We start from the raw sequence: 25770 nt of genomic DNA, 5'->3' as shown, positions 1-25770 counted from the left end.
CCTGCAAATTTTAAAAAATACAAAGGAAAGCATTATACGCTTATCGGTATTCTCTGTGGCTCACAAGGACCATTAACAGAGCTTGAAAGCACACAGACTTATAGAAAAATAAGAAATGCATTTCTAAGACACAAGCTTTCCAATCTAGACAGAGACAGCTGTTTGCTTCAACAAATTCTAGGTCTTTTGAGGACAATGTTATTTTTATTGCTTTTTGGAGTGCTGTGTAAAGCATAGAACCTTACAATTTACATAGTAAGCAATTTCCATCTTTAAATATACTCATGTGATAAGAAAAGGTACATGCAAAGGAAATACGTAGGATCTCAGGAATCATCATTTACATTAGAAATTTCTTTATACAAACATCTTAACTCTAAAAACAGAAAGGGTATCCGCAAAGAACCCGCTAAGACTGTAGAAAATCCAGCTTTCCATTTAAGCAGCCTTTCACTGGGAGACATGAGTGATGGCAGATGACGGCCTCTTAAGAATAGACTCAACAGAAAACGACAGCGGCTCATTTGCCGAGAGTTTCGTTCCAACTTGTTTGGCTACAAAGAGGTCCTTTGCGCATCTGTCTATTGTGAATGTGTACTTCTGGTTCTCCTTGACCAAACACTCTCTGTGTTTCTTTGGGATCTCATCAAAGACTTCTTTGACAAATGGTGTTTTCAGCTCAAGGCCTGATTTGTCGTTGAGCGTCTGCTGGAATACTGAGTGGAACGGATTATGTTTAAGTGGCAGAGGGTGCCGGGTGTTTTCCTTGCTGATCTTCGTTAAGACGTGCCCTTGAGCTGCCAGGCAGTCCAAATCAATGGGAGAGAAATTTCGCCTGGGTGGGGAGAAGGCAGACCTCTCAGGGACAACCTGGTGAGCCTGAAGGTCAGTTCTTGAGGTTGGGACCTCGGGTAGATGAGGCAACACCAGGGAGCCTTCTGGTTTGGGTGGACTCATGTCATGCTCTGCACTAAGGCCATCCTGAATCCGGGTTCCTTTCAAATCCCAGCTGGCCCCAGACTTCAAGGCTTGAACAGAAGTGGTAGCATTTAAAAGGTATTGCTGGTAAAGAAGGGTGTCACTAATGGGACCGCATTTGGGCCAAACTAAAAATCGTGAGGACAGGGGATATTGTCTGTAAGTTGTGGCCACACTGACGTTAGAAGAAATCAGTTCCATGTTCCCCGATCCTGAATACTGCATCGTCAGATCAAGGCAGGTTGGTAAAAAGTTACAAAAGTCCTTGCTGGGTGGCTCCCCTGCAGTGGGGCTGTAGGCACTTTTGTAGGAACTGTATTCAGGTCCCGGCACCATACGGTTGGGCAGGAACAAGGCCGCAGCTTGAGAAGTTTCCAACATCTCCCTCTCCTTATATTCTCTCTCCAGCATGATGTTCTCCAACTCTTTGTCCGCAAAGGCTCTTCTCTTCCTCATCCTGTCACTCACAGGTGGAGGTAGAGGAAGGGTCCCTCCCAGGTAAGTCTCTGCAGTTATTGGGCGATAGCCTAAAATAAGCAAGTATTGGTAAAGAAAACAGATTAACATCCTGACAAGAAAAATCTGGAAATCCAGAAGGCAAACCTAGCATCATAAACCACAGGATAAATCAGTTATAATTCCAAATCACTGATATTTTAATATAGAAGCAAAAGTATATGTTTGATTTAATATAGGTTTCCTATCGGGAAAGGTGCCCATATGCTAGCTTCTGGCTGTCATTGGTTTTGTTGGGATAGGTATGTCTGCTTGCTTGCTTCAGCAAGTGTATTATATTATGACTGAGATGTTAATATTCTTCCCAGATTCCTAGACATGGAGAGACAAATCTGTCCACCTTATTTTCATCGGTTTCATTGCCCATATCATCTTTTTTTCTTTTTTTTCATTATTATAAAAGATATCTATACCTACAGCTGATGTCACTTTTATTTCCTAAAGATGTCTCATTATGTACACAGTGTTACAGCTGTAGAATAATCCAAGGAGAACTAGGAAAAAAAAGAAAAAGAAAGTTAAAGAAGATTAGTAAGGAGAAAAAAGAAGACTTGAGGACATACAGCAGCATAGAAAAGCTGGAAATAGCTGTTAACTAGTCCCGAACACACGGCACACCTAATAATTCATCGGGCTTCCCTTTGACCTCGTGAACAAACAAAGTGAGACAAAACAACGGGGAGGGGCGGATCTCCCTCTACAGATCTCAAGTGTTTTTCCCCCAAGTTCATTCATGTTGGCCAGATACCAAAAGGGCCAAAAGAGCAGTCATTAAGATGGAGATGAAGTTGTGCACAGTTCAGAAATAGAGACAAAACCAAAAGCAAAAACTAACAGAACACAAATAGAACGCTTGGAGCTGTGCACCACTCCCAAACACTTAGCAGGACTGGCGAATTTTTCTGAAGGATCCCGTGTGGCATTTGTATTTATACAGTGACAAACCTATTACACTCGTTTGCAAATAAAATAAAAACTGAAAAGTATTGCTTCCACTTCTAGGTTAAGTGTCTGCCAGAAAGTTATTTACTGGAGTTTACTTTTTTCCACTGAGTCCTCAAAATGCCTCAACTTGCTTTGGCAAAATTTTCGATTTATCAGTGTGGTCCCTAGGGTTATAAACGTTTACCTACTTTGCAACCAAATTCAAAACTCTTTCAAAGGTCAGAGGTGCACAGCACAGTCTGAGACACAGACAACCTTTAAAACCACTCAGGATCAGCTAAACTCAGAAGAAAGAAAGAAAAAAAAGACTCAACTGTCCACTTCCAGGAAGGAAGCCCTTCTGTTTAAGCTGAACTATAGGAAGTGGCAGTGATTAAAGCAAATGGAACTTCACCTTAGATAAAGGCAAAGGAAGTGTAAAGAACATTAAGGGAACCAGCGATGGCAATACATTGCTTAGCCAGTCACTAAATAAACACCATGCCTAAATCCAGATGCTTTAGAAAATCACTACTTTTAAAAGGAAGAATTAACAGGTCTCCAGGGTTTGTAGAAAATGAAGGCGAGGGGAGCTCTACTCAGCGAGCCTCCAGTTTGCTTGTTTGAGTCCAATCTTTTCCCACTCTACAGCCTTGAAAGACAAAAGCAGTAAGAAGGAAGTGGAGGGGGGGTAGTATGCGTCTAGATTTCCAAGGAGGAAAACAGAACGCTAAAGAGTGAAACTTGAGGCTAGAGGTGACTCTTGGTCCCAGCTGTAATTGTCTTGCTTCACTTACTCTACCCATTAAGCTCCTTCCATAGCTATGGCGGGGGTGAGTTTTAATTGTTTTCTTTCCCAAAAGTGGCTTCCAGGATCACTTGACGGTGCATTTTTGTGCATCCCTCACACTGGGGCAAATTTCACAGGCGCTGCAGCAGGAGCACATTAACAGTGAGAGGACCTTATCCTGGTGGCAAAACCCTCTGCGAGTAAAGCGCCGTGCATTTTCTAGATATGAATTCCCTTCCCCGAGGCAGAATGGCTAATGAGGATTAGCTCCTTCCTGGGTTAATACAAACGTCACCCGTCTAAATGATAAGCACCCCTCAACTGGGTTTAAAAAGCCAACGGACAACTTGACGTTATTTTACCTTCTAAAATGCTTTTGGCCAGCAAACTTGGCGCCCTGACTTGCCTCTGGTACACTGCTTTCCGCTCGAAATTATTCTGTTTCCCGGAAAGCCCCTTCTTGTCCTGTAAACACACACACACACACACACACACACACACACACACGAAAAAGAAAAAAAAAATCGTGAGAGTGGGGGAGGGGCATCCACAAGCTTCTAGAAGTCTCCCCAACCGAAACATATTTGTTTTGCCGTCTCTTATTTAAAAGAAAATTAATGGGAGCTCTCCTTAATCTCAGCTCAGCCAGCTAGTGGGCCACTCCCGCTTTCTTTAGATACCGCTCCAAAAGACGTTTAAGGAAACAGCTAGAGGAAGTTGAGAACCACTGTCAAAAGGACTTTAGGAATCTGGCCTGAGAGAACTAGCTTGGGGGACAGTTGCCTCCCCTGGGCGCATGCACTAGGCTGAAGGTGCCCTGAACCTGCCTCTGAGGACAGGATGGTTTCTCCGCTAGGTGGAGTGGAGACGATGGGGTGCCAGAGACTGAGGGAGTCTTCAGTGTCTGCCTTGTTCTCAGGAGGAGGGCGGTACGTAAAGACGTAAAGACGGAAGAAAGTCTTAAGGGACACTAGCCTGGAAACCCTCTGCTCCCTCTGCTCCCTCTGCTCCCTCTGCTCCCTCTGCTCCCTCTGCTCCTTGCCGGGTTGCTTCCAACTCAGTGAACTGCAGAGAAGCCTAGCAAGACAGGGCAGCATCTACCTCCAACCAGGAAAGAGATTGAGCCCAGGGCCAGGGGCCACCTGAGGTCCCGAACAGCTTTGGGCTTAGAATCTCTTACATACAGCCCGAATTTTTGTCACCTCTGGTAAACGGGCATCAAGTTCTGCCTAAGTGTTAAGAGGACACCGCACAGTGACAGCAGCGCGTGCTGCTTTACTCACGGTGGGCGTAATTAACACGGTGACTGTACACAGCGCATTGTCAACCACCCTCGTCCCTCGCCGACCACCTGCAAAACTAGCCCTAATGTATTTTAATGACTTTTCCTTGCTGTCCCAAATGGACCTAATTATTTTCAATGCCACACTTTGCTTTTTAAGTAGGAGACTTTTCTAGCACGCTCTGCTTGATCCACGGCTTTCCCTCCCGAGTCCGCAGATTAGCGTGGGCAGAGTATCTGCAGCTCTCCTGCTGCTAAGGAGCTCCCCATCCTGGCTGGACACGCACCCTCAAGACGCACCCGGGGCCTAAGGGTACCCACCTCGGTGGCCTGCTGCCTCCGGAGCGCCACCTGGGCGGCCATGACACGCTGGCGCTCCACCACGAGCAGGCAGTTGGCGCACTGGCAGTCACGCCAGCGACAGAAGCGCTTGTGGCCCTTGAGACAGGACACCACGCCGTGGTTGCGGCAGCGCGCGCATTTGGGCGTGCGGCTCAGTTTGCGAGGCTCCGCGCCGCCACCCGCGGTGGCACCGCGCTCAGGGGCTGCGGTGGCAGCTGGCAGCTCCTGAGCCGCTGGCGGTGGCCTGGGTGCCGGTCCTCCCGGCTGCTCTGGCCGGTCCGGCACCTCCGGGGACGCGCCCGGTTCTTCGCCGCCGTCAGCCTCGTCCTCTGCGTCTTCGTCCTCCTCGTCTTCTTCCTCGTCCTCCTCGACGTCCCCATCTGCTGTTGAAGGACTGGGTCCCTGAGACGTGGTCCGCTGCGGAGCCCCACTGCCATCCTCCTCCAGCTCTAGGCTCTCCACGTCGATCTCCCAGTCCCCGGATCCCGGGACTGCCTGTCCTTCTGTCATGGCGCTAGGCTCTCCTTTGGGTCGGTTGCCTGCACTCTAGGGAAACAGAAAGAGGTCCGAAGACCCGCCTGTTGCAATCAGGACCCTTTCTGAGTCTTGGCCCAGAACTTCTTTTGCAAGACTAGAAGTTACCCAGTTTCTTTCTGGTCCCTACAATACAAGCCGCATGACCCAGAGATCCACAACTCAACGAAGGTTTTAGTTTACTAATTCTAAGTGATCTGTGCACCTGACCTTTAACCGCAACCCTGTCTGGCCTCTCCAGACCAGTCACCCACTGACCTTATACACTCTCCGGTTTAAGCCACTTGTCAAGCTTTTCCACAGTCGGCTAACATGGCCATGATGCATATAAAACTGTCGATGGAACAATTATCTTTCTTTTAATTACAAGGGACCTTAAAATCATGTTTCCCAAATGTCCCTCACTGACTGACCTATGCCACCTCAAAGACTCTGGAGCATCCCTATCCTTCCCCTACACCGACGCTGTGCTATTATTAGAGGGCCCACACACCCACAGAGAGTGGAGGACACTGGCCATAAAGCTGCAGAAGCTAGTCTCGCATCAGCAGTGCTTGGGCCACACAGGGTTGATGCAATTTGTTTTTCATCGTTAAGGCAAGACAACCAGAAGCAGAAAGGATCAGTAATGATGATTCAAGCCCCCATGCCCTCCCTGACTCCCGAGCAGCGACATCACAACACTCACCAAAGACTCAGAGGCCCAGGCTAGCAACCCGGTAAAAAGATATCCAGTTTTAGGATCTCACTCTGGAGCTGCAAGCAGCAGACGCAAACTGAAAGGGATCTGACAGCAGGAGGCCGGAGCACACAGGGTAGTGGGGAGGGACGGAGACAGGAGGTGAGTCAAGTCCTCAGCAACCTCACCCCGTACATCCCAAATTCTGCAGAGTTCTGTTCGGTCCTCTGTAGGCCGGGTCGCTTGACTTCGCTTTCCACTTCTGTCCCAAAATGGGCAGGAAAGGTGGGGCTCGGACCCAGGACTCTGCCGCCGCAAGCGCACTCAGCTCGCTTTCTGGGCAGCAGCGTCACTCACTGCAGTCCCGGGCCTCCGCGCCCCTTCCTAGTATTATCCACCCACCTACACCCACCCCCGAGCTCCGCATGCTCTGATTGGTCGATCATCAGGCGGTGTGCACGCCGATTGGCTGAAGCACTCAGGCTGAGCGCCCACCTCCTCTGCACAGCGGACGCTTCCCTCCTAGCTTTACCGAGCCGGAGTCCACACGCCAGCCTTCGCTGCAGCCGGGTCCCTGATCCGGACGCTGAACCTGACAGTGTGAGCAGCGATCGCAGCAGAGACGTCTCCGTTTATCTTGGGAACTAGGGAACAAGCTGAGTCTCACTCTTATGCACCGTATTTTTCTCGAGAAGGTAACTAAGAGGTAGCGATCAGAAAGGTTAGCGTTGATTTCTATCTCGTCGTCTCTGGTATTTAACCATCAACCGGCAGCTGGGCTGAGAAAAAGGGGCCGCTCTTTGTGGCATCTTTCTCTCCACACGAAGAAGTCCATGCTGATCTTGCAGGATAGCGCCTTACTGTCTTACAAATATCTGTATTTTGTGGATAGCACTGAAGTGCAAAGCAGTTCTTTCACAGAGAGGGAGGGGCAGGTGGCCGCCTCAACTACAGGTCACTTACATTTTCCTTCTGTCAGTGGATAGCACAGTTCATACTGGAGAAATGGAAATCATTCACGCCAATAGCAAATTTAGATACAAAAATATTCAATATAAGCATGCATGTATACAAAAAATTTTAAACTGTTTTTAGCGTGTGTGAATAGTGTTTGTAAAGAAAATGGACTTTTTTTCTCTCTCTCAAAATACCCGTCCCATAAATGTTTGAGACAAAGTTAAATTCCCCCACGAGTTGCAATGAAGTCCCTTAAACTGCATTCCGTATATCTTAAGCTAAATGTAAAATCTCATTGATGCTTTTGAAATCTCACCTTTAAATATAGCCCTCTGCAGGAGGACCAGCTTTATGAAGGAAAAAAAAAAAAAACCTTCGTGTCGTTCTCCTGGACTCGCGGTAGACCAGTGGTGGATATTTGTTGAAGGGAGACCATTTCGGAGCTGATTGTAATTTTCTTCTAGTCCGAACCTGTCAGAAAGTTGAGAGTTAATCAAGCTCCCTCCGAAGTGGAAACAAAGACCATCTGCCTGCCGGAAACACAGGTATCCTAACGCCCCTAGTGAGGCTAAATTCCTCCTAGGTCGGGCACTGGAGCCGCATCGTGCCCAGAGCCAAGGCGATGTCCAGCTAAGTAAATGGAGATGACTTTCTGTATGTTCCCGTAGATTTTTCAGTGTCTCTTGAGGGTCTTAAGAGGAGACTCTTAAGTCGCAAGACTCCCTAGTACAATTTCACTGAGGTAAACAGGAACCAACTCTTGCTGCCTCTCAGTTAGGTTAGTACCTCCTAGTAACACAGCCAAGTTTGTGTTCTTCCTTATCTAACCAAAGATAAGGTTCACCTGGGTGGGAGCTTTTGAGTTCTTGACTTGTTTAGCCTCCGTTTTCTCCCGTGAGTCCTGGAGAGACCCATTGTCCTTGGAAAAAGCCAGGTACTGGGTCCAGAACCTTGGACCTGTGTAGCCTCCCCACTGATGTCACAGAAAGTAGGGAATCCTCGATTCTCAACAGCAAATACTGGCAGAGGGTTTGCCATGGTTTTTTGGTTGTTTTGTTGTTGTTGCTGTTCCTTTGTTTTTGTTTTCATAGCTCCTCCGCATCACTTTCTGAAGTTAATGCATGGCGTTAGGAATAGATTCTCCAGGACAGGATTAGGCACTGGTCTTTTTTTCGTTGTTTTGTCTTTGTCAAATAATGCTGAGTTTTCTCCAGCACAGTCACACACACACACACACACACACACACACACACACACACACACACGATACATTTCTACCTTTGCAAACAGCGTATTTCTGTGTATCTGCCCTCCAACTGAAATTCCACCACCACTACCCTGCCAGATCATGTAGACAGAAGGCTTGGTTCTTTATTTATTGCTTGTATGGCGGGCCCCTAAGAATAAAGAAGATAGAATAATTAGCCCTCCCCCAGCAATTTTAAATATTAACAACATTCAGAAAATAGGCTTGCTTGCTACTAGATGGCAGAGAAGAGAGCCAGGAAGGAACAGGGGGAGGAGGTGTGGGTAGCTGCTTCCTAAACTGAAAGTAAACAGGCTAGGAAATCCAGCAGCCCTCTTAATAGTTCAAACTTTAAACAACACTTGAGAGAGAGAGAGACAAATAATATTTGGGTACATGAACCAGTCAGATAAGACCAAAACTTGAAAATGGGACATGGGGTTGGGGGCCCTAAGGCAGAGGAGTAAACCCAGAGGACCAGCCCTTGGGAAAGTCCCAGGGCAGAGACCAGACTGTCTCTTGTGGGCTTGCTGGGCCAGACCAGGGAAGGATGCTGGAGAGCTTCTTGGCTCAGCTGGATCCCTAGGTTGCAGGGTGGGTACACCCAGAGGGTCTTCTCCAGCACTCCAGAAACTCATGGACAGGGAAAACGCAGGACAATAGCTTCATCGCTGTCTGCTGATTACCACACACACACACACACACACACACACACACATCGCCCCTTTTCCCTGTGTGTCTTCCTTCCTTGTACCACCATCTGTGCAGCTGCGATCAAGATCCTGTTGAATTACACCCCATCCTCTGGTCTTAAAGTTCTCCAGGGAACCACTGGTGGGGATTTATCCAAGGACAAACTTCAGGAAATCCAAGACACTCCCATACTAAAAGTAAAAATGTGTACGCTCCTCCTGGGGGTGAATGGTCATGCGTTTTCCTGGACTGCCAAAGGATGCCATAGTTACACAAACTGTTCAGTAAACTAAATATTTAGGAGAAATGGGGGTGAGGGAGCCTGGGCTCCAGTTAGTTTTTCCACAGACTAGTGACCTTGGACAATTATTTTTCTACATCTTTTTAAAAAGTTACCTTTCCTGGCCTGGCATATGAAAACTTCAACCTACAAAGATAGGGTGATCGAAGAGTGTGACCTCCGGAATAGACCTCCTTCTCCTCTCTGAAGACAGCCCTTGCATCCAGCGAGAAACTGGCTTCTCTTCGCCCTCTTAAAAAGACCTTCCTTGACTCAGGACTTGTTAGGTGAAGAAACAAGTCCCTAAAGGGGACTTGGAAACCAACACCAAGTCACAAAGCACTGTGCTTTCCAATGCTCTTTGCGCTGCTGTTGCAAGCTGTGGAGTTGGTGTCCTTCCCCCACTGGCCCTTATGGGTGAAGGTGGAACGTGTCCTGGCTTGCTTGTGACTAATCTACACACACACACACACACACACACACACACACACACACCTCCACCCCTTCCTGCTCCAACACTTTTTGAGCCTACCAGCTGAGAAGCTTACCCTCAGAGAGTCAAAGGGAAACAGAACTGAGATGAAGGGAGGGAGGGGGGTCTTTCCTTGGTAAGGGTGACTTGGTGCTTTCTCCAAACACCTGTCCAAACATAAATAAATCATTTTCAAAGAAGGCACGCCTATATCAGATTGGCCCCTGCTCATTGTACAATCCCTTGAACACACTCCACTAGTATGGCCCCTGAGTCAGGCAGTTAAGCTACTCCTGTCTTTACCACCTAAAGCCAATTGGCATCTCCACCTCCACCCTGAGACCTCCACTTGCTCAAGGAACCACTGGGACTCTAGGGTAACCAAGCCTAAGGACTCATAAAATGGACCTGGGAGGCTGCTACCACTAGCAGCAGCTTAAACTGCCCAGTGAAAAAAATCCATGTGGTGATTGGCTGTTGGGCATTTCTGGGCACCTTGATATAAGGGCTTTGCTGTGGCTAACGGTGGCTCTGATTTCTTTAAAGATGACCTCAAACTTGTGGATAGCAACAGTGTCCTACTAAAGTTCGACAACTTTAACTGGCTATGGACATGGTAAAATAAATAATCCAGATGGGACCACAGAGATATGATTTCCCAATTTACTTTGCGAAATCAGATATACGACCTGTCACACTCAGTGGGGGTGGAGGTGAGCGAGGAGAGATTTGAGGAGATAACTGTTCTCCATCAAGGCAGTTAGCACGCCCCCTCCCCCTGCTTTGCTGCCCTAAAAAGCAAAGGGCGGGAGCCCTCATTCCTTCTTGTTCCTTCCGTGCTAAGTTCAGTGTTAGGAGACATTGAAAAGAGAAAGGGAGCCACATCTTCCTGCCTGCTTTTGCATTTAAGGGAAATTGAAACTCAAAGGAGATCATAGAGATGTGGGGTGTGGGGGACAGGATGCATAGCAATGTAGAGGCAGTGCAGACCTAAAGAGGCCTTGGCTATTTTGGGTCCTCCTCGATGCTTCTTGTGTTTTGCAAAAACGTGCCCTTTGAGGTAGGATATAGAATCCCATGCACTGTGAAGCAATCTTGCAGGCATATCTGCCACCCTGCCTACTCCAACCCCAGCAAGACTCCAAGTCACAATGATTGAGAGTCCTCTCGTCCTCCCAATAGCTAAGTCAAAGATTCCCCAGGAGGCACTGGGACCTAGATTCCATCCCAGAGGTGGTGGCCTTGCTGTGGAAGGCAGTCAGGAGACTGTATGTGCCAAATGCTTCCTTGTACACATACCCTGGTGGGGAGGAGGGATGGCCTTGCCTTTGGGAACTTTCCTTCCCCTGTGCCTGTGTTAGAGTGTGATAGTTCAAGAGTTAGATACTGCCCACACTCATATCTCATGTCAACAAAACCAGCAAAGCAGAAGGGAGTCAGGAGGGACAGGGGAGCAGAGTGTTGGTCCTGCAGGAGCTACCGGGAGAGTGAACTGTCTTCCTTGTATATGAACCACAATCCTGCCCCTGCAGGAATCCAATTGAATAGTTTCTAGTTAGTCTCCCAAACATGAGAAAAATGGCATGAAAATTGAACAATGACGGCCTGCTTGCTCAGGTTGATAAGATGGGGGTGGAGACAGAAACAGTTTGGCACTGATTTTGACTGGCTGGTCACTTTCTCCTTCTCCCTAGTTCTGCTATTAACCCTGGGCAATCAAAAACCCCTGAAAACCAAATCTATCCACTAAGGGAAGGGTGACCCCAGTCTCACAGAGAACCCATTGCCTAGAGTTTAGACAGGATGGGATGGATTCATTCCGGTGGGCAAAAGAGGCCACACAAGCCACAGCCTACCTGTGACCCTGTGACTTCTGGATTGTGTCTGTGCTGGCTGGATTTTAAGCCAAAAATCAGCAGGCCGATTCTTGAGACCTCTTTAGCCCTGTGTTAGGTTCACTCTGGGGTCTGGGTTTGGGTTCCAACGAGAACTAAAATGTTTTCCTTACTGTAGGTCCAGGAAGGCTCTCTAAATGTGTTCTTGCTGAGAAGGAAGTCTCCCTCTTTGCTGCTCGACTCCTCCAGTCTCCGAAGCAGATTGGAGGGGGGGGGGGCTCGAACAAGATGGGGTGGGGGTGGAAGAAAGTTTGAAGAAAGAGGGAATCCCAACTCTCCTTGGCTGTGTGTCTGTCCAGGACCTCAGTGTCTGGAGTGTGATTCTGTGCCTCCAATCCAAATGACAAAAGCACAGGTCCTAAAGGGGCCTGAAAGAGATTCTTTCTACCAATATAGTAAGTGGTAAAAGTGGGGGGGGGGACTAAAGGAAGGAGGAGAGAGGGGGGAAGGAGGAAAAGAGATTGGGAGGAGGGGTACGATTGGAAACTAGCTCTCTATGGATCCATTTCTCTACTGCCAAGTAAAGCAGCCCCGACCTTGGGTCTTTTCTTCACCATTAGCCCTGAGGCTTCTACACAGTTAAGGGGTTGAAACGGAACTAGATCATCGCTGAAGTCTTTTCCTAAGTTCAGAATACGTCTGGGTGTGATGGAGGGGGGAAAAAAGAGAGAAGAAGAGGCTTGCCTGAGTGGTCACTCCTATGAGATCGAGGGGGGAAGAGGACCCAGGCCAGCTGGAGCATGCCTTTACGACCAGACGCTACATAAACTTTAAGAGCCGAGGAAATCTTCTCTTTGAACGAATGAGCTAACCGCCAGAGAATAGGAAGGCGTTCCACGGGAGGTGAGCCATTGGGAAGGGGCGAGCTAGGAGATGTCACTTGCTTCACGCTGATTTAACGTGGCGGGAACGCAGGTGCAGGAAAACTCCGGCCCCTTCTCTTGTTCACCTAGAGCCCCTGAGCCCTCCACCCCTGCCCTTTCTTTCGTAGAAAATTTATTGACGGGGTGAAAGCCGGCAAACAAAAAGGCAGCCTTGTGAGCTTCGGGCTCCACAAGAATGCTTTGATCCCCCTTCAGTGTCTAACAGTCTCCCTAACGCCTGAGATCCCTGCGGACCAGTGACTCAGAAGTCCAGCATCTATAAAACCAATGCCTGCGCACTGCACAAGAAGGCCGCGCGGGGCGCTGTGGGCGGCCACCCGCCTCGGAGTCCAGAGCCTGGGAGACACTAGTGGCCTCTGGATTACATCCTCCCTCCCTCCCACTAACTTTGCCAGGCAAGCCTAGCGGGTGGCTGGCTCTCAGTGAAGGAACTGTCATCATGCAGGCTGTTCGCTTCCTTGGCCGTCCTGATTACTTCTTCAAGCTGCCCTGTCCCCACTACTTGCAAGAAGCGGGAGGATCACTCCACTCTGGAAAGAGTCACAATCATTGTGGGCCCACATTTTGTCAGATCCAGAGTCTGACTAGCAACAGGCTGCCTGTTCCAGAAGCCTGTTTAGAGCACCATGGGAAGGGAAACAGAACAAGATCTCAATCTGAGGCCATTCCTCTGCAGCACGCTTCTCAGCAGGAGCTAGCAGCTGTGGCGACCCTGGAACCCCAAGGTGAATTTTGTTCCAGCTGCTTCTGCCTAAAGCTCCCTCCATCAGCCTTCCACAGGAAGCTAACTCGATTTCCCTGAGCACACATTAGAGAATTGCCCCCATCCCACCTTCCCCCGCGGCCACCTCTCGTGCTTCCTTCCGCTTTGTAAATCCCGCAAAAATGATTTGGGAAACCGAGGACCTTTGGGTGGAAAACAGGTTTTCAGAATTCCACTCTGTTGCAGATGATGGAAGTTCAAGTTTGTCAGGAGGAAATGTGTAGACCAGCCAGGGTTCTAAAAGCCCGTGATACCACAAATCATTTCTGGGGTCCCTGAGAAGTTTTGCACAATTCATTCTGTGTCTGTTCCCTCATTTATAGAACCCAGACTCTTGACAATATCAAGCTCACAATGGCAGAAGCAAAGTAACTGAAAGTCTCTGAAAATTAAAAAGCGTTGTGAGTGTAAGGTGCCCAGGTCTCCCTGGTCTAATTTTTTTTTTCACGTCCTGGGTAATGGAGAAAAAAGGTCAAAGATGGCAGTCTCTGAAGGGTCACAGATGGAGTCCTATTTGTTAATATGCAAGCGGCTCTTCTTTCTCAAAGGAAACCGCCACCCCACACCTTCTCCACCAAACAAACAGAGAGACTTACCTTTCTTTGACCACCGTGGAACCAGCCTTTCAAGCCTTTGTAGGAACTGCTTGTCCTTGCAAAGCATTAAAGACACGCCCTCCTGGCTTCAGGAGGGTGGTAGCAAGGTGCTGATCTCAGCAGGGAGCATTGCCCTTCCTGAGAAACTGTGTTACTGAAGCAGGAAGGGACAGTCAAGTCTCCAGACCTCTATCTTACTGTAACGTTCCTATAGCCTTCGATCAGCAACTCTGGGCTGGGCTGGCTTTTGTTCCGTTGGTTCTTGTGTTTGCCTGTTGTTGTTTCATACTTAGGGGAAAACTTAACCGTACACAAACGTAGGCCAAACTGCATAAGATCCATACAGTAACCTAATGCCTGTGATGACCCAAAGAATAAAGAACATCTGCACAGACCTCCAGCAGACCAGCCATTGCCGTCTCTGCACAGCTTGCTGGAGAGGTCCACTGCACTCCTGCCTGGGAGCTGAGTTGGAAAGATTTCATCTTGCTGAATGAATGGTATTTCTGCACCACGGTTCTGGTGCATTCTAGACTTCACAGTCCTGGGGTGAATGATTAGAGCAAGATACTCATCAACTGAGCACCCAGCGTGAGGGCAGTGGACAAGGGACAGGGACACAGGCGGTCAGTGTGAACGCTAGATCTACACTCTAGTATAGCGACTTAATTATATGCTTCTTGATCTGCTCAATAACTTGGGGGGTGTTCCCTAAAAAAGCAGTCTTGACTCTCAAACAGTAGGGGGACTGTGCTCTAAGGGGCTAAAATTACCCCTTTAACAGAGAAAAACAAAATCCTCAGGCCTAGCTCTGAAACTCTGAACCTATTGGCTCCTCCCAATCTGGAATTCTGTCTTTCTAAAACCTCTTCGATCCTGTCTCATTTATACCAACAACCTTCCAGCGTCGCGAATAAACAGAGGTTTGCTGGGTTTGGTAGCTTTATTTTTCTCTTTTTAGTTTTCTGGATCCCAGTTTGCACAACACACGAACACATCTGTACACTTAACTTTCATCCACTTAAGCATTGCAGAGTCACTGAACTTGGCTTATCGGTTCCAAAAAGAACCAAATCTGGCTTCAGTGTGGAGTCCAGCCCGGTACATGAAAGCACGGAACCATCTCTCCAGTGGTGGTGTTCTCCGTAGTTTTCCCAGATGTTCTATTGTTTGGCAAATGTTTAACGTAATAAATATTGATGGGTCCCTCACATGTGGTGGTAAGATTTGCTCATCAAAAAAAAAAAAAAAAAAGAGGGGCTGGAGAGATGGCTCAGTGGTTAAGAGCATTGCCTGTTCTTCCAAAGGTTCTGAGTTCAATTCCCGGCAACCACATGGTGGCTCACAACCATCTGTAATGAGGTCTGGTGCCCTCTTCTGGCCTTCAGACATACACACAGACAGAATATTGTATACATAATAAATAAATAAATAAATAAATAAATAAATAAATAAATAAGAATCTTTTCTGCAATCTTTTAAAAAATATATCCCTAGGTTTGTTGTCTTGAAATCAGCTTGTACTCTGGCAGCCTTCTTGAAATGTCAGCCCGATGTGGAGTCCCATTACAGAATAGTGTTCTCCTATTTTTTTACAAAAGCGAATTTTCCTTGTTGCATGGATCGGTGACGTTCTAAAACAGTGTTCTTCAAAAGTCTTCCGTCTGTTCCTGAATAAAATTCTCAAAGAGTCGATGGATCTCCTCCCATCACACATGTTTTGATTCTCTTTGCTGGCTCCAGGATCACGGTTCCTGCCATCTCAGATGGATTTTTCAAGTCACCGCTAGTGTACAGGAAGCGGCAGTCCTTAGAAGAGACCTGTCAATTACAACCTGGTCCCTTCCATTTCCAGACACACACACTTCCATTCAAAGCTCCTGTTTGCTCCTTTCCAAAAAATATTATCCTTCTGGGATGAAATTTTTCATGCATAAACCCAGCCCGGCTGAATGACCTTTTTTTTTTTTCTAAAGGAAGTTTGAGAAAACAAATTCTTAGTTATTTGAGAGAGTTAACACAGGCTGTTTTTTCAAACCTGGATATATGTGTGTATTAATCACTAAGAAGGGAAAAGGAGAAGTGGTGAATTGACTCTGTGAGCGAGACTCTTGAGCCTGTGGAAGTCACCAAATGCTTAGTAAAAGTGAGCATGATTTATAAATCTTTGTAGATTACAACATTTATTAAATCTTTAGGATAACAGGTTTATTCCCATTGCTCTTCAGAGCCACAATAGTAATCGGCCTTCACTGCCACAGAGCGTCTGCATTTGTTAGCTCGGATAAACCTGCAAGTTCATTATCACAGCGACAGGAGCAGTTTTGTCTGCTTTTCTGCTTTGAAAATAGATCTATTTTTTAAAAAGGTAAGGGGCACAAAGATATCTCTAATACTATTTTGTACCAAAATATAAAATGAGGGTTCCAGGTCTTGGGGGGTGCGATTAGAACTTGGAGGATATAATCCCCAGCACTGGGCGGGGGGCGGTGACAAGGTGCAGATCCCTGGAATTTTCACAGAAAATTCATGTCATGCATATGTGTCACTTTCTGGAATTAATTCTTAAATTTAGAAAGTCTGACAAATATACGCAACAATGAGACTGAGATCATCTTTGTCTTTGTCTGAACTGTTTTGTCTTTTAAAAATGTTACATGTATGGATGTTTTGTCTGCATATATGTCAATGCACCGCGTACATGCCTGGTGTCTGAGGAGGCCAGAAGAGGACATCAGATCCTTCAAAACTGGAGTTAGTTGTGGGCTACCATGTGGGTGCTGGAATCAAACTGGGTCCTCTGCAAGAGTACCGGGTGCTCTTAACCACTGAGCTACTTCTCCAGTCCCTTGTCTGTATATTTTAAAAATATAAAGGCACAGAGATTCTATTCTTAAAAGCTTTCATACTTGATACAAATAAAAATAGAATTTAAAATATTTGCTAAAGATAAGGTTTTTTTTGCTTTTTGGTTTTTTATTTTTAAATGTTTCTCTGTGTAGCTGCTTTTACTGTCCTGGAACTTTCTCTGTAGACCAGGCTGGCCTCATACTCCCAGAGCTCAGCCTGTTTCTGCCTTCCAGGTGCTGGAATTAAAGGTGTGCGCCACCACCACCCAGTAAAAATATACTTTCAGTGTTTTGTTCCAATGTTGAAGATCAAACCCAAGATCTTGCACATTCTGGACAAGCACTCTGCCCCTTGGCCACATCCATAGCCCAGCAATTAGCTTTTATTTCATTGTAAGTTTTCTCAAATATATAAACCACACTTAAGCTTCTATGAACATTACTAAGTCTGTAGTACTTGGTTTGGGAAGGAAGAAGTTTCTATAGAGCCTACCATTTCATTTCTATGTCTTCTTAATTGTTTGTAAAATTTTAAATGAAGTAACCAAAATAGAGTCCAGATCAGTTATTGGGTAAAGGTGCTTACCACCAAACCTGGCACCCTGAGTTCTATCCCCAAAACCCATGTGGCTATTTTCTAACGGAAGATGTTGAGAGAACAATTCACCCAGCGAGGAGTTACACAGGATGACAGGCAAGGAGGACTCCATGTGATGTCATCGACCTTTTGCTTCTGTGTTATCAGAATCCCCCCTTGGGGACTCGCCTTACTTTGGAGTCTCTTCCAAGCAAATGGTAATGAATTTCAGTCTAAGTTGGCCCGGCTAGGGTTCAGCACAGACATCTTGACAGTCTAGGCAGCTACTTGCTGCGGAACTGGAGTGGCGAGAAAAAGCTATTCACAGGCTCCACCAGCCCCCTGTGACTGCATCCCCAACAGTCCCATCCGACTTTAATGGGCAATGTCTGTGAAGGCACTTCTCACTCTTCGTTGTGTCACTGCCTTAATCCGCTTCTGAGCAGAAAATACGAAGCAAGCTTCTTTCTTTTTATATGGTGATGCGCTATTGTTTTCTTCCCCCAAAATTTCAATGTCTATGAATTACAAGTAGAAATTTAAAGCCAGATCAAATGATGTTCCAAGCCATAACCAGATCTGTCTACTGTGATTGAAAAATTAAAACCATACCTCTCACCAGAATACCCAGAAGGCTTGGGATGAGAAGTTAAGCTCAAAGACTATTGCGGTTTGAATGTAAAATGTCCCCCATAGGTTCATGAGTTCATACACTTGGTCTCCAGCGAGTGGCGCTGTTTTAGAAGACTGTTAGGAGATACTGCCTTGCTGGAGGGAAGTGTGTCACCAGGAGTGGGCCTGGAGGTTTTATAGCCTCACCCCATTTCACATCTGCTCTCTATTTCTTGGCTTCACACTCAGTATGACCAGTCACCTCTTGTGTCTGGCTCCATGGCTTCCCTGACATGGCAAACTATATCCCTTCAAGCTGTGAGCCAAAGCAAACCCTTTCTCCTTTAAGCTGCTTCTTTTTGTCAGGCATTTGATTGCAGAACAAGAAAAAAAGTAACTCATTACAGAATCAAACTGTTCTGCTTCTAGGGCTTGGCTTTGGTGACTGGGGAGAAGGGAAGAGTCATATCTCCAGGCAGATGGGACGAATGATCACAGAGGTGAGCAGTTATCCGCCGACCCACAAGGCCTCAGAGGCCAGCTGAACTAACTCCATTATACGTTACCAGTGGAGGGCTGTGTAAACAGAACAGGTTGTGGATACTGCTGCAAAACAGCCAAAGGAACTCCCAGGACAGAGCCCTGCTCTCTGCCTCTGTCTGTTTGAAACTGGTGGCTTGAATGAGTTATAGTCAGTGATTTTAGATAGAACAGTATTTTATAAAGTCAGTGGTTTTAGATAGTACAGTATTTTATAAAGTTACTGTTTTAAATGCTTATTCAAGTCCCTAGATCTGGGCCAGGAATTCATCTCTTTTGGAGAGTGCTTGCCTGGAGTGTAAGAGGCCCTACATTCAACACCCAGCTTGGACCAGTTATTGGGCAAAGGTGCTTGACACCAAACCTAGAAACCTGAGTTCAATCCCCAGAACTCATGTGGGAGAGAAAACCAGCTCCTGTAAGTTGTCCTCTGACCATCATAACCACCATGGCATATGCGTGTGCCCATGCAATCAATCAATAATGTAAAGCAAATCCCAGGATCTCTGTCCCTCTGAAAGATTATTTTAAACCAAGGGCTGAGAAAAAAACGTTTTTAAAACTAGCTTTAATTCTTCTGCTCTTTTTAAAAATTTCAAATGCCAAAAACTAACCAAGAGACTCAATGGTTGCGTAGGGAAACTAAAAAGATACAAGAGGCCCACCTAGGTCCCACACCCTCTCACTGGCCTCGGTGTAGTAAAGGTTTCCTCACAAGGTCAGTATCTTAGTTAGGGTTTCTAATGAAGAGACACCATGACCACAGCAACTCCTATAAGGCAAGTGTTTAATTGAGGGGGCTCGATGACAGTTTCAGAGGTTCAGTCCATTATCGTCATGGCAGGGAGCATGGTGGCGTGCAGGCAGACATGGTGCTGGAGGAGCAGCTGAGAGTTCTGCGTCTTGCAGGCAACAGGAAGTCAACTGAAACACTGGGCGGTATCCTGAGCATGGATTTGCTGGGTTAGACACATGATGAGACGAGAGAGCTACTTCCTGAAACAGTACCTTGTACATGTGGCCCTGGTTTAGGTCAAACCAGGACCCAGAGGTACATAAGCAGTGGGAAAAAAAATGAGGCACAAATAGCACAATGTCCTGGTGTCCAACATTGTGCAGATGACCCAATAGATTTGTGGAGGTGGGGTAAGACCCTGGCCAAGTCACAAGGTGGATCCAAGCAGACTTTGTTTCCGAGCCTTTGACGCCATGCCAATAGGTGACAGCAACATGTTAGCACCACCCGTAGAATCTGCAACATTCCCAAGTCTTGACATCCATTGCTGACAAGATAACGACAAGCTAAATGCCATTAACTTATTCTAGAAACCCTCTCATAGAACTAAGTTGAACGGAGACCTGAGAATAAAAGCTCTGTGCCTAGAACTCTTTGACATCCAACTACTGCAGTCTGTTACTATGGGCTCTCTGCTCACCTTCTTAATATCTGTGGTGGTTTGAAAGAAAATGGCCCCCAAAGGGAGTTTCACTATTAGGAGATGTGGCCTCATTGGAGTAGCTGTGGTCTTGCTGAAGGAAATGTGTCAGTGCGGGGAAAAGCTTTGAGGTCTCTTCTCAAGTTTCACTCAGTGTGAACAGTCAGTCAACTTCCTGCTGCCTTCTGGTCAAGATGTAGCCAGCACCACATCTGCCTGCACGCCACCATACTTCCTGTCATGATGATAAGGGACTGAACCTCTGGAACTGTAAGCCACCACCTCAATTAAATGTTTTCTTTGTAAGAGTTGCCATGGTCATGGTGTCTCTTCACAACAATAAAAAAACCCTAACTAAGATGATATCCAAAAGGGGAAGTAACACACACACACACACACACACACACACGACTTTCTCATCTTCTGCCCCACAAAGAAATTATTCTGAAAGACTGGTACTCCTTCTCCTCAGAATATGCTCAGCCAAGCCCTCCCACAGGTGCTGATGATCTGAACTGGTGGGAAGCGAACTTTAGTCCCCGGCAGGACTTAGAGATCACTAAGTCACTGGATCTAGAAGTCTGTGAGTGGCGAGGCATCAGGACACCTGTCCGGCTCTGACTTGATCACTCAGAGGCTCACTAGCTAAGGATCTATACCAGTGGTTCTCAACTTGTGTGTCCTGACCCCTTTTGGAGGTCCAATGAGCCTTTCACATGTTAAGAAAATCAGAAAACAGATATTTACATTATTATTCATAACAGTAGCAAAAATTACAATCTTAAAGTAGCAACGAAAATAATTTTATGTTTGGGGGTCATCACAACAGGAAGAACTGTATTAAAAGATCACAGCATCAGGAAGATGGAGAACCACAGGTCTATGCGGTGATATGTTTTTACCCTTTTTGCAATCATAAAACATTGCATCATTTGGATAAACTTCTAGAATCAGAGTTCAGACTTGAATGCATTAAAGGAGCATCAGTCATAAAGACCTCTAATCGGTGAAAAAGGTGGAGCGCTGTCGTTACGGCGAAAGGGACCCACTGGCCAGCTGAATCCGTCAATCAGACGGGGATGGCAAATGGCTCTTAGTTCCAGTGTTGACAGTTCAGCTGCTGGACACTGGGCTAGGAGGAGGATTCTGAAGCCAGACAGGAAGGCAGAGAAACTAATGAGCATGGCTGTGCAGGCAGCAACACCAGAGTCTAAGGGAAGCAAACCAAGCTAGAGAAGGCGCCCAACCTGACTGGAATACAAGTTACCAGGAGCACTATACTCTGTACTGAAGAGGGGGGAAAAACAAACACCTGTTACACCTGTTCCCTATACAACCACAGCAGCCAGCGTTCAGTCAGCCATCCATCAGGTCTTGATCGTCTGATCTTTACTACTTATTAACTTAAACAATGCTATCGTTGACAGAAAAGATAAATTTAATTGTGTGATTTATCAAGCATGTCAGGGTTAATGATACACCTCACTGCAACCCGGGAACACTAGCAAGGTCACCAACAATTAGCTGGTCATCAGATTGTCAATGTACCGCCACTCACTTTACATCTAACGGGCTGTTGGTTTAACTGCTGCCCGCTGCCTCCGCTATGGGCTTTTGGCCTCTGAGGTTTTTTGAGCTTAGACGTGTGACATTGCTTTTTCATCTTTGTTTGCAGAGCCCGTCTTTGGCTGGTTCTAATGGCCTTGGATGTGCCAACTTTAAAACAGTTGACAAGCACATCTTGTGACAGAAACTGTGTTTTTAAAAAAGTCACCTGCCAACCACTCTCAGGCTTTCTCTACCCCTAAAAACCTTTTTCTCCTACTTTTATGGAACCACTGATTATATATAATGCCTATATTTTACACTGTCTTGAATGATACATAATTATAGTCTATTTTTCTTTTTTCCTTCTGGGGATTGAACCCAGAGCCTTGTGTGTGTCCTAGGCAGGATTTCTACCACTGAGCTACACCTCAGCTTTGCTATTTCTTACTTCACATAAAATGCTGGACAGCCAATAGTTAGGCAGGAGGTATAGGTGGAACTTCCGGGTAGAAAGAGAGGAAATAGGAGAGGAATCCAGGTGCGCAGGAGATACCAGGGAGACATGAAAGAAGCCGTGTTGGGGGAGGCTGTTTGTTTGTTTTCTGGCCTCCCAGACTCCGGAAATAAACACACAGAAACTGTATTAATTAAATCACTGCTTGACCTATTAACTCTAGCTTCTTATTGGCTAGCTAGCTCTTATATCTTTCGTTAACCCATTTCTATTAATCTGTGTATCACCACATGGCTGTGGCTTACTGGCAAGGTTCCAGCTGGCAGCTCGTGTCTTCTCCTCTGATGGCTACATGGTGTCTCTCTGACTCCACCTTCTTTCTCCCAGCATTCAGTTTAGTTTTCCCACCTAGGTCTACACTGCCCTATCACAAGCCAAAGCATCTTCTTTATTCATTAACCAATAAAAGCAACACATAATCAGGACTTCCCACATCAGAGTTAGACACAGAGAATAGGAGAAAGGTAGAAACCATGGGGTAGAAAAATAATTTAAAATATTGATTGATTTAAGTTATAAGAGCTAGTTGAAAACAAGCCTTAGCCAAAAGCCTTCATAATAATAAGTCTTCGTGTTGCTATTTGGGAGTTGGCGGCCCAAAGAAAAATCTCACTACAAGTAAATGGTTTTTAAATACGGCAATATCTTAGACTGTGAGCAACTATGATTTCTTCCTATATTACACATTAGGCATACTTCAGTGAAAAGATTTATGGTTCATTATGTTAGTGAGTATTTCATACTGTAACATACTGATGTTAACACCTAATGAAGCGACAGGGACAGACATAAAGAGATCTGGAGGGAAAGCATTAGAAACCATTTACTTGAATGATTTGAGCATAGTTAGCTCAAGAGTCCTTTCTACACATCCTCCAACATGTAGCAGTTACATTCCAAATTACCCTGATCAAAATAGAAGTGAGGATTCCAAGTTGCCTAGTTTCCCTGTCACCCTCTTCCCAGCCCCATCCCGCCCAGCAGAGTGGTCCCTAAATCATGAACGCTCACTTAAGAAAAGAAAGTTGAACCAGACACTGTCTTGGGCAGCATCTCTTTGCTGAAACTTTTCAACACCAGACTAAGAATACTTTCTCATGCATCCCTCAGATCACCCCTTCATGGGAGGCCCCCAAATCAGGAATTTTTAATATCATCTGTGGCAGCTCTTGTATCATTCTCCTCCCTGAAGGATCTGAACATGCACTTATAAGTTTCCGTTAATAGTCATTTACATTAATGTAAACAAAGTCATTAGAAAATAAAGGCCGCAGGATTTGGCACATGGGATCATGGGTATTATGTAAGCTTCAGCGTCCCTTGCTATCTATAACTTGTTTAAATGAGGCATTCAGAAACTCACAGCTTCCTTCAGACGTGTGACTACAAAAGGTCATTTTCCAAATGTCCTTATTAAGAATGAAGTTATATGCAATGAAAAGCGCTAGCCCTCACTACGATGGAACAATGTTCAACAAATGCGTATATTAACTACTATATAGTGAATGTTCTAGCCAAGCTACTGACACACAAATTGCCGCTTGGCTGAATTTGGAAGGGGATAAATGCTTGTTGCAGTGTGGTAGTAAACCAGTTCTCATTAAGGCAGAAGACCTTCCTGGAAGGCTTAAAAGCTGGGAACCAGGCGGGCTCTAAAATCCCAATGGGAACAGTAGCCCAGGGGGTCAGAGAAACATCGCTGGCTCCCACCCAGGCACAGCTGGGGACCCAGGCTCCCAGGAAGCCTCACCCAGTCACAGTCCTGGGAACTCAGCCCCAACTCAAAGCCCAAACATTAATTGAGCAGCGGGCACCCTGTTGGTGGTACTCAGCAGCTCCCCCTCCCCCGCCCGGCAGGGAAGACCGAGCCAGAGAGAAGGATTGAACCTCCTTTCCCCGGTGTGTGCTCTTGCTGGGTCAATAGCAAGATCGTTATGAGAGCGAAACCGGAGCTGGGTAATGTGTGTAGGATCGGTGGCTTTATGGTGTCCCTGCTATGTTAATTAGCATTAGGAGTATGATGGATTGGCAACACGTGTGCGCTCCGAATCTTAAACCGGCCCTGAGAGTTTAGCACTCCATTAGTTACACCTCACAGAAACCCAGGGGATGTTTATTCAAAAAGAGGATCGCTTACAGGAGGGAAACATGCTAATTCATTCCTGATACCATCTGGGGAGAGGGACGCCCCATCCCTGCTCTCCCTGCGCGCGTGAACATCGCAGCCCCGTCATCGAAGACAGGGCTGGGATTAGAGGCTGGCGGGGAACTACAGAAAATCCAGGGCCCCTGGCCTGGGAACCCTGAAATCTCAAATCCTCAGTTGTTCCTACTCGAATCCCTCCAAGGCAGAAGTTCAGAGAAGGCTCCGTGTTGACATTTCAATCCACCGGACTGACTCAGAAGCTGGGAACTCGGCAAGCCTCTCCCACAGCCTCCAGGCCACAGAGAAGCCAACTCCTGCTCTGCCCGCCTTAGCGCCCAGGCTTTGAGCAGCTGCTGCCTCTCAGGCCTGCACCAGCTGGACCTAACCCATCACAAAGCAGGGGCCACAAGGACCCTGGAGGAGAGCCTAAAAACTAAGACCCACTCAGGAGGATGATCATTGCTGGGCTGTTTTGTATTAAAAATTATAAAAATTACTATTTTTTTTTTTTTACTATTTCAGGGCTGCTTGAGATGAGAAACCCAACTCCATTCAGATTCTATGTTTACGGAGGGTTTTTGTGTTTCTTGCCTTTTATCTTTTAGATTTTTAAATTTTTATTTTTTGTGTAGAAGTGTGTTAGCTGCATGTATGGTGTGTGCACCTCGTGAGTGCAGTGTCAGAAGAGGCCAGGGCAGGATGTCGGGTCCGTAGAACTGGAGTTAGAGACGGTTGTAAAGTGTGTGGGTGCTGGGAACTGAACCTGGCTCTTAAGCACTGAGCCATCTCTCCAGCCACAGGTTTTAGAACTTTCATTCTACCAGAGTAACTGTGGAAACACGAAAAAATAGAGGTGTGGCTAAAGGTGGAACAAATTCATGAATAATGCTGACTTCAAATTAACAGGATCATTTGTATTTAGCATCTACCAGGTATAGATCATATACATAGTGATGTGCATACATCAATACAACCATGCACTGGGCAGTCTAACACTGGCGAAGAGGTAGGAGGCAGGGCAGAGCTTTGGCCTGCAGTGTTCTCCAGTTTCTGATATAAATGGTCCCACCAAGGTCCATCTCCCAACCTGACCTCACTGGGCAGAGTGGAAGAGAGGAGACCCTACCTACCGGCCTTGCAAATCTGTAGGTGTATAACCAGCACACAAATGAAGACAGAAAAACAGGAAGGAACATTTGCCTCCCTTCTTAATCTATAGCATGTGTCTCCCCCGCTCTCTTGCCCCTGACATCAGTCGCTAAGATAGCATGTCTGGGCTGGAATCCAAGTTCTGCTGGTGTGGAATATCGGGGATAGTTTCTGGTCACCTACAAAATGAGGACTTTGGGGCATAGCTTAGTGGTGGAGTGCTAGCATCTATGCTGAGCATAGGAGCCATTGAATTCAGTGCCAAGAACTAAAAAGGGGGGGCTGGAACAAACAAACAAAAAATAGATTCATGGAGACTAGAAGAGAGATTAGCAGGGGTCAGGGAGAAAGAGAAGCAGGATGCTGCTGACCGAGGGGTAAAAACCCTCAATCAAGTTGAGTGAGTGTGCTCTGAGGGTCAGCAAGCTGCGGCATGGTGGTGAGCACTGTGTTGTGTATGTAAGAGTCTGTGGTGGTGGCACACGCCTTTAATCCCAGCACTCGGGAGGCAGAGGCAGGCGGATCTCTGTGAGTTCAAGACCAGCCTGGTCTACAGAGCTAGTTCCAG

The 25770-nt window shown here is 46.5% G+C and overlaps 1 protein-coding gene across 2 annotated transcripts; it reads right to left on the bottom strand.

Moving 5' to 3' along the window:
• Nucleotides 1-419: 419 nt before the first annotated feature.
• On the bottom strand, nucleotides 420-5353 carry Dmrt2 (doublesex and mab-3 related transcription factor 2). Of its 2 annotated transcripts, none has more exons than XM_026781622.1 (3): nucleotides 4812-5353; nucleotides 3571-3673; nucleotides 420-1505 (listed from the first exon to the last, which is right to left on the bottom strand). In XM_026781622.1, exons 1-3 carry the CDS (start codon nucleotides 5340-5342, stop codon nucleotides 451-453), a joined length of 1689 nt encoding a protein of 562 aa, XP_026637423.1. In that variant the 5' UTR covers nucleotides 5343-5353; the 3' UTR covers nucleotides 420-450. The 2 variants fall into 2 exon arrangements, with proteins under 2 accessions (XP_026637423.1, XP_005352150.1); XM_005352093.3 differs by lacking the exon at nucleotides 420-1505 and adding an exon at nucleotides 1923-1988.
• Nucleotides 5354-25770: the final 20417 nt, after the last annotated feature.

The sequence above is a fragment of the Microtus ochrogaster genome, chromosome 8, assembly GCF_000317375.1.
Source record: "Microtus ochrogaster isolate Prairie Vole_2 chromosome 8, MicOch1.0, whole genome shotgun sequence".
Lineage (NCBI taxonomy): Eukaryota > Metazoa > Chordata > Mammalia > Rodentia > Cricetidae > Microtus > Microtus ochrogaster.
Note: the sequence above shows the minus strand (reverse complement) of the source record. Positions and strands in the feature narration are given on the sequence as shown.

Coding starts and splice junctions, on each gene's coding strand:
- Dmrt2 (XM_026781622.1), bottom strand. CDS start 5,342: ATGACAGAAGGACAGGCAGTCCCGGGATCCGGGGACTGGGAGATCGAC. Junction 3,674..4,811: donor GGAGGCAGCAGGCCACCGAG/GTGGGTACCCTT, acceptor GTGTGTTTACAG/GACAAGAAGGGGCTTTCCGG. Junction 1,506..3,570: donor GGCCAAAAGCATTTTAGAAG/GTAAAATAACGT, acceptor TGCTTATTTTAG/GCTATCGCCCAATAACTGCA.